This window comes from Brachionichthys hirsutus, chromosome 10, assembly GCF_040956055.1.
Source record: "Brachionichthys hirsutus isolate HB-005 chromosome 10, CSIRO-AGI_Bhir_v1, whole genome shotgun sequence".
NCBI classification, from domain to species: domain Eukaryota; kingdom Metazoa; phylum Chordata; class Actinopteri; order Lophiiformes; family Brachionichthyidae; genus Brachionichthys; species Brachionichthys hirsutus.
In genome coordinates this window covers 3,034,588-3,042,749 of record NC_090906.1, presented here as the reverse complement: position 1 = coordinate 3,042,749, position 8,162 = coordinate 3,034,588, and the positions used below count along the sequence as shown (strand labels likewise).

General features: G+C 41.9%; 1 protein-coding gene across 1 annotated transcript; it reads right to left on the bottom strand.

Moving 5' to 3' along the window:
* Positions 1 to 227: 227 nt before the first annotated feature.
* jakmip2 (janus kinase and microtubule interacting protein 2) lies at positions 228 to 8,162 on the bottom strand. Its single transcript, XM_068745038.1, has 22 exons — positions 8,034 to 8,162; positions 7,184 to 7,438; positions 6,823 to 7,065; positions 6,201 to 6,410; positions 5,601 to 5,699; positions 5,300 to 5,446; positions 5,054 to 5,194; positions 4,579 to 4,635; positions 4,200 to 4,322; positions 3,977 to 4,105; positions 3,729 to 3,812; positions 3,541 to 3,603; positions 3,190 to 3,288; positions 2,925 to 3,026; positions 2,619 to 2,672; positions 2,464 to 2,529; positions 2,323 to 2,391; positions 1,849 to 1,926; positions 1,580 to 1,630; positions 1,136 to 1,288; positions 804 to 869; positions 228 to 278 (listed from the first exon to the last, which is right to left on the bottom strand). Exons 1-22 carry the CDS (start codon positions 8,160 to 8,162, stop codon positions 228 to 230), a joined length of 2,469 nt encoding a protein of 822 aa, XP_068601139.1.

Genomic DNA, 8,162 nt, shown 5'->3' with positions numbered 1-8,162 from the left:
TTATTGCCTGTCTGTAGGTCTGTACACGCAGACAAGAAATGCATGTTGACTGAGCGCTTGTGAAGGACAGTTAGGACTTTGGAGCTGGAGTCTTCATAGATTTGACTTTGACTTTGTTGTGCAGGTGCTGCTTTAATAGAGGCCTATTTAACTAAGATGTCAGAAGAGAGAGGGTTTTTACTCAAAGGTACGGCGACTCACCTCTGCTATAGTACATGCCAAAGACTTCAAGGCCAAAGGATGAAGGCAAGAGAAAAGAACAAGAACAGGAATAGAAACTAAAGAAAGGAAAGAAAAGAGTAATGATTAGACTAACACTCAAGACATGTCAGTAACAGCAAAGAGAACCAGAGGTCGAGGGAAACGAGAACAGAACCTATGAAAACGTAATTACGGTAGATGCACATTAGAGAGTTTGCATAATGTGACAGGAAAAGGTCACAGCATTTAATCTATACTCTAAAAAATTAAGATCAATATTAATAACACAGTTTGAAAAAAACTACTGGCCTCGGGGAAGAGGTTCCGCAGCCGCCGAACCAGATCAACATGGTTCCATAGCCGTTTCTTCCCCCATGCCCCCCCCCCCACACACACACACACCCTCACTTATTCCTGCCAATCATCTGCTGCTAATATATATATATATATATATATATATATATCTGTTTTATGCTTATTTTCATTTGCACTTTAATGCTGTCCACATCTGATAATTTCTGGGGGGTTTTATAGCCGCTGCATCAAGCTGCTATATTTAATCTACGTATTGACTTTACAGAAATGCATGAAGAATGTTCTACCTTCTCCTCCAGGTCTTTAATCTGCCTCCTCTGGATTTCTGTCTTGTCTTCAAGGTCACGAATTCTCTGCAAAGGATTGAGAGAGGAAACAGTCAGGAAGGTTTTCCTTCGTGTTGCTGGACCCTGAACAGCATTTTTAAAATGAGGACTAAGTTCCAATAAGTTGGTTTTTCTGCGAGTTACTTCAATTCACTGGAAGCAGCCTTTTCAGACATGCTTCTCCGGGGATGCTTATGTTTGAAGCAGGTGCTCTACATCAGCTCTGACAGAGTAGCAGAGGCTTAAATGTTTTAATACATATATATCTATCAGCCGTGCAGACATGGACGGACCTGGTGCGCCTGGTGCAGCAGCTCCATCCTCTCCTGGAGAATCTGGCAGTCGTACTCGCGACTCTTCCTCAGCATTTGCCTCCTGAGCTTCTCCACCGCTGTCCGCAACTCATCCTTTTGAAACTCATCGAGAGGTTCGCCGTACTTTATTACCTGAAGAAAGCAAGAAGGTGTCAGACGCAGAAGATATACCATTATGGGTTTAAAACAAAACACCCTGAAAAGATGCTGTTGTCAATTGTCTAGCTCTTAAAGAGTCTTAAGAATTAAAGCAATATTATGTTTCCTATGTGTTTTTACAAAAGTTAATCACAGAGCTTACAATATTCATTAAAAAGTTATTTATTGTCAAATGTTTCTCAGCATTTTTCAAAATGAAGCTTTAACAGTTTGATCAAAGTCAAAAATGATTTTAAACCTGTAATGCATTATGATATGAAGCACCTTGTCCTGCTGCAGGGCGTTGTACAGTGTTGCTTCCAATTCTTGGATTTGCTGGCAGGAAGAGAAAAATAGGTTGTTTTTAATATAAATATATCTATATTTTAATAGTAAACTCCTACAGGCAGTTGGCGACGTCACAGCCCTTAACCCAAGTCTTAATTTATGACCCAATATATACATATATATAATGGAATATACATAAGTTACAGAGACACAACTACTTGTCTACAGCTGGGTAATAAGTTTGACTCGCACACATACATACTGACCATATAGGCCTGATCCAGAGTCTGTTTCCTGTAGTCCAGCTCCTCTTCTAGGTATCCTTTCTGCTTACAGAACATCTCCTGAACGCAGTACAAGGTGGTCAGGGCAAAATTTTAAAGTTCATTATGTGCAACGCAATTGTGCAATAATAATAATAATTTCAAGGCCCTATTTTATTACTAAGTGTCGTTGTGGATGCTCAAAAACTAGCTGCCATAAGCCATCTGGTGTGCAAACATCCATGTGGAGTATTATTACGTATTCATCCCACAAGACGAAGAATTTATCTGATGAATTCACATCTTCTGAGTCATTTAACAGGATCACAATGGCTGCAGCTTTCATCTTATCACACTGGACTAGAGCTGCTGTGAGGCTTTAAGGGCAGGACTAAATGTATGATGGAGATCACAGACATCAACTAGTAATATCCAATATATGATCGCCTGTACCGGTACTTGATTATTACGACTAACCATCTCTATCTCCAGGTCCACCATCTTCTGATGGAGCGCAGCCTCCGTCCCCTCAATCTGTTGAATCCACTGGAGAAACAGGAAGCAGGGAAACATGAGATTCTCATGGTGTCATCTTAATGTTTTAGTTTAGAGACTCACCTTCTCTGCTAGTGACAAAACAGTGCTAGCCTGAATGATGGCTACTTGCTCCTCATTTCGTAGGTTCTGTTGGGGAAAAAAAAGTGGTGGGGGTATTAATAACGAGCCTGTTTTTTTTTATGTTATGTTCATATGTCGAATTCCAAATTATTCACCCCATTGTCCCCAAGGATATCTAGAAGTTTGATGAGATCTGGTATGCACACATCCTGTAAAGGAAGCAGTATCAGGATTACAAAATTATTGTAAAAAAAAACATGAACATACCGGTACATCAAATATACATGCAAAATGCATAAAATAATAATAACAAGGATGAAACTTTACAGCTTTAAGTTTCCTAAAGTCATGAGAATTGTGCAACATTGGAATCCTTTAAAAAAAACAAAGCGTAAGCACATAGCCAAAGGGTATAATAAGTTATTAATTTAAAGCAGATGGCAACTTCCTCTCTTGCATACCTTGACCCCCTCTTTCATACAGTAGATCTGCAGCGCACTGACTCCCTCGGAGAACGGATGCATTCTGAGATGGTTGAATGGAGGGGACCTCCTCTCACGCTCCTGTCACAGCAGAGATAAGCATTCTGTTATGTAAAGAAAGCGCTGGAATGCTTGGCCCTTTCGTATTAATTTCCTCCTCCAACGCAGTCAAAAAAATATTGCATGATAAGCAATGCCGAAATATTAGAATGAGTTTTATCTTCATGAAGGCTTCGCGACTCACCTCGAGCTCCAGTATTCTAAACTCTAGCAGTTCATTCTGGTCTTTGGAGTCTTGTAGCTCCTGTTGCAGTTGATTGCATTCTGACGCCAACTTTTCCACCTGGACAAAAATAAAGAAAAAGGAAAGGTGGATAACTCTAACGTGAAACGATAATAATTCAAGAAGTCATGACTAATTATTTCAAAGCATGTTAAATAGCAGCTGTAATGCCGGTAACACTCATCGGGCTGATACAACTGATAGATCTTCGGGCAGATAGCAAGAAAATGTATTAAACGTTACTCAAATAGAACGCTGACATATTAAAGTCATTAAAATCAGGTCATCTTCAAACAAAAAGTCGAGTCCCACCTTCTCTAAAAGCTCCTGATTCCTTCGTAAAAACAGCTGTTTCTCCTCCACCCATTTGGAGTCCTGACGGAGCACAGATAGAGTGGAAGTCATGTCTTACATTAATGTGAGGACAAAGAGGAAGCTGGAGTGAAGTGTTTGGTGCATGCTGTATATCGTGTGTGTGTGTGCGCGTGCACGTGTTCTACCTGTCCCTTTACAGTCAGCTCCTTCTCCAGATCATCTATTTTGGCTCTATACCTGAGAACATCTGCTTGGAGCTGCTCATGAGCCTGAAACATGAACATTAACGTTCATCAGCAGACGTTTCACTGTTTCAATTTTGAATGAGATTGAAAAACAATTGATCGTATTTTAGTCTAATTTACATAATCCTTTTATTTCATTCACAAATATTTCAGGTGGAAATGAAACCCGTGACTGTGCCTGCATGTACCTTTGCTTCCATCTCAGCATCCAGAATGCCTCCCTTCTGCTCCTGCAGCAGGGCATAGGCTCGCTGTAAGGCCTGATACTCCCTCGTCAGCTGGCGAAATCGCAGCTCTGACTCCTCATTGGATAGCCCCTTTCGTCGCACACAGGAAGTAAAAGACAAAAGGCTCAACTGGGCTTCTGTGGAAGCGCTGCTTCAACGAAACGGAATGATTTGAAGTTCTCACCACTTCCAGGTCTTCGTCAGGAGTAGCTGGGGTCCTGTCCATCCGGAATGAAGCGACTGAGGACGTCTCTGAGTCCATGGACTCTTCATCGTACCCAAAGAAGGTGTCAACTACAATGTGCCTCTGCAAAGATAAAAGATAAATTCAATTTAAAAAAATGTAAGTCTCTGGTGACAAATGGCCAATGATAATTACATCACAGTTAAATAACAAGCTTGGTTCTGAGTATCTTTGGAAGATTGTTCGTTTCAATTCATGTTGCAATGTGAAAGGTGAAATTAAAATGTCAATTCTGAGATCACTTGAAGGTCAATTTTTTTTTTTTTTATGCATGGCCGTGACAGTTGTGTCAAAGCCTATCCGAACAGGTCTTTTGTACCTTTACTGGCCTCGAACTTCTTTTATGCCTTTTCTTTCTTAGAAGCTTTTCTCGGTCCTGGAAAAGGAAACAGATAAATAAAGGATTGTAAGAAATTGAATTTAAGGTTTCGCATTTGCACTCTGATAATTCAGGTTATAACTCAAATATATTTGTAAAATAAGCTAAAGTACTACAAGTGCCGATGGGACGTCACACTCCAGACAAGACAGAAGGGCAGATAACATCCATCTAGTCAGCATATATATATATATATGTACAAGCACTTTTGGATATGCCTATGAAACAGAAAATGTGTAAAAACACATTTAACACTACGCTGCCTGCTTATTTAAGTTTTTATTGCTTTTACGCGCACTCAGGATTAATCACTGAAGATGAATTCTCTTCAGTTTATCGCCTGAAACGGAATGGAAACTTAAAAAAAGAATATTCATTTGCACCCTCACGAAACACATCCACACAAAAAACATACTCTTGTTAGTTCATCAATCATGCTTTGCTGCTCCAGGACTTGAAGCTTGAGAAAGGCTATTTCCTGGTCATCGTGTGCTTGGTCCAGGTCATTCAGAGACTTGAGCTTCTTCAGAGGAGCATGGGAGCTCATCTTCTCCTTCTGTAGACACGCGACAGACAGGAAGAACCCTTTTCTGAGATCCTCCGATCATTTTGTTCAAATGGTAAAACAAATAACGTGCACGATGTCGAACTTTGTGCTCACCATTTCGAGATTCTCCTTGGATACGCCCTTGAGTTTATCCTCCATCCTCTGGATGGTCTGCGTCAAATCGTCGTTTCTCTTGCAGAGCAGTTTGTTCTTGTCCAGCAGGGGCTTGCACTGCTTATCTGATTCGCGTACTCGCTTCAGCTGTAGTGCAGAGAAACGGACACGAGGACATATGCAACTGAGACTGACGAGGAAGGAGGACGGGAATAAGCTGGAGATCACGGGGGGGGGGGGCGGAAGAAAGAAGAGATAATGCGAGAGATGTAGTTTGTGTAGCTAAATCCTTTTGTCGTACCAGCTCGTTCCTCTCGTCAGCCAGCAGTGAGTTGCGGTCTTCTAATTTACGTATATTGGAGTTGAGTTCGGCAATGCGCCGCTGGTTTCTCCTCAGGTCCTGAAACAAGCAAACAAACAAAAACAAACCATATAATCTTATCCATTCACTGTTCAGAGGGAAAACATACACGTATGAAAATGTTTCAAATCCTCCGGAACTTTTCACGGTCAGTGATTATTATACACTCAAATTGTTGGGGATTTATCTCAATTTTTCCATTTGGTAGGGGAAAAAATAAACATCTAATTTAATTTTAAAATTAGTCATTGGGCACTCCTGAGGTCTGACTTGACTGAATACTGTTCAATTCTGTTTTTTTCTCTCTCCAATATCTTCCCATTGCTTTGGAGCTGGAGATTCAGGAACCTTATCTGTAAAATGTAAAAAAAAAAATGTCTTAAAACCAGCCTTGACACATTAGGACTGAATCTAAGGGTCTAAAGAGAGAGAGAGAAGAAAGCGAAGGGCGCTCAGTCTCTTTCAGATGAGTAGGTCATTATTAATATTTGATTTGTATACACTAAGCGTGAAAAGTGACTTTGATATTCCTCTACTCACTGGACTCCCGCAGTGTTCGGCTCCATCGCCGGCTCTGCCCGGGATCTCTCTTTTGGGGCTCCCCAATCCGCATTCAGCCTCCTTGGCGAGGAAGAGTTGCTCATCCAGGGCATCCTTCTGAAGCTGCAGCTTCTGTAAGAAACCCGCCACCGACTCCAATTCCCTCTCCAGAGAAAAGATGGTGCGATCTTTGGATTTGATTTCATCCACCTAGAATGACATATAAATCGTGTGTACTTAAGAAACTGTTGAATGGATTTCTTTTTCCGAGTGTGTAGTATGATTTTTTTTAATTAAATGGCACAAACATCTATTACTTTAAAAATATGAATCACTAACACAGTCTTCTTCTTCCTCTTCTTCCCCATTACAATGGCAAGATTTTTTTTTAACCACTGTGAAGGTCATGTTTTCAGCTATTTATGTTACACAGAATCTACAAAGTTTTCTCCATGTATCTTAATGGGATGTTGGAATTTGGACCAGATTAATATTTTTCTTGGCGTGCCCATCCCTAGATCTTTTGTCTGCAACATGAGCTGTGGGCTAAATATATACGATGATGATAATATTGGCATTAGTGAGGTGGTATTTAGAATTGAATAGCAGTGACTTTGCACACCAGTCTGCGGATGTCCCTCTCACAGTCCCACTTGATCTTGGAAATCTGCTCCTGGTGTTGCTGGTGCTCCACCCGCAGGTCGCCAGCCTTCATCTTGTCAGATTGGATCATGGTGCTCAAAGCCTCATCGGTCTGCTTCTTAGAAGACTTCAGCTCAACTATCTCCTGCAAGAGCTTCACCCGTTCCTGGTCAAAGAAGCGACGAGCATCTTCCTTGGCTTCCAGGGTCAGCGCGGTGCGAACCTGAAAACGCACAGAATGTAGCTTTTTACTCTTCATCTTGTGAAAAGCATACATGAGCAGCAAGTATATATTTCTCGTGCTCCTCAACCTTCCTCAGAGACGAAGCCTCTCGCCTCACCTTCTCCCCACTGCCATCGCGCATCCCGCTCAGTGCGGCTTTGAGCCTCTGGTTCTCTTGGTCTTTGATTTTAGCATGGCGGGCCAGCTCCTGCTCATGCTGCCGAGTCAGGTTTTCCCTCAGAGCCTGAAGCTCCTTCTGCTTTTCCTCATGCCACTTGGCCCGCTGCTCTGTCAGCATGGCGGTGTGGCGGTGCTGCTCCTGCTCTTTCACGCGTTTCACCTCCTGCACCTTGTCACGCTCCAGTTTGCTCACCTTAGAGAGAAGCAGTGAAGGAAAAAGAGAATTAAGTTATTTTATAGATCTGGTAGAGATACAATTGAACTTCGTTGACCTTATCAGTCATGAATTTGGAGCTGATCATGATTCTTATCTTCTTTGTTTGTAATTTGTTTAGAATTGACATTTAGCATTAATTGGTGCAAGAATACATTTATTCAATTCCTTTTTATTTCTATAGCGCCAGATCATAACAGGAAGTCATCTCAAGGCACTTTACAGCTGTAAAGCAGGAAAGACCTGCAGGGAAAGACAGAACCCAACTTGACCCACGAGAGCAAGCACTTTGGTGACGGAGGCAAGGAAAAACATCCCTTTACCAGGCAGAAACCTTGAACGGAACCTAAGGCTCATAGTGGACGGCCATCTGTCTTGACTGGTTGGGTTGAGACAGAGGGAGAGACAGAGACAAGACAGAGACAATGACAGAGCGGGAGAGACAAGGACAGGTAGGAGGAGAGACAAAAACAAAGAGAGGGAGAGAGAGTGATAGAGAGACAGAGAGCAGGAGCACACAAAAAGCATAGCCACTGACAAAAGAGCCACCAAATACAACTATAAATGCTAATACCTTGCATTTTTCCTGGTGTAGCTCTATCTGAATGTCAGTCAGCTTGGACCTGAGATCTTCATTTGCTGCCTGGAGGGCAGAGATGAGCGCTTCAGGCTTCTCGCCCTTCGAACGCCCCTTCTTGGCCAT

Excerpts from the sequence above, each read along its gene's own strand:
- jakmip2 (XM_068745038.1), bottom strand. The coding sequence starts at position 8,162 with ATGGCCAAGAAGGGGCGTTCGAAGGGCGAGAAGCCTGAAGCGCTCATC. Across the intron at positions 4,636-5,053 it reads TGATTGATGAACTAACAAGA|GACCGAGAAAAGCTTCTAAG; the intron begins GTATGTTTTTTG and ends TTCCTTTTCCAG. Across the intron at positions 1,927-2,322 it reads TGGACCTGGAGATAGAGATG|GAGATGTTCTGTAAGCAGAA; the intron begins GTTAGTCGTAAT and ends TACTGCGTTCAG.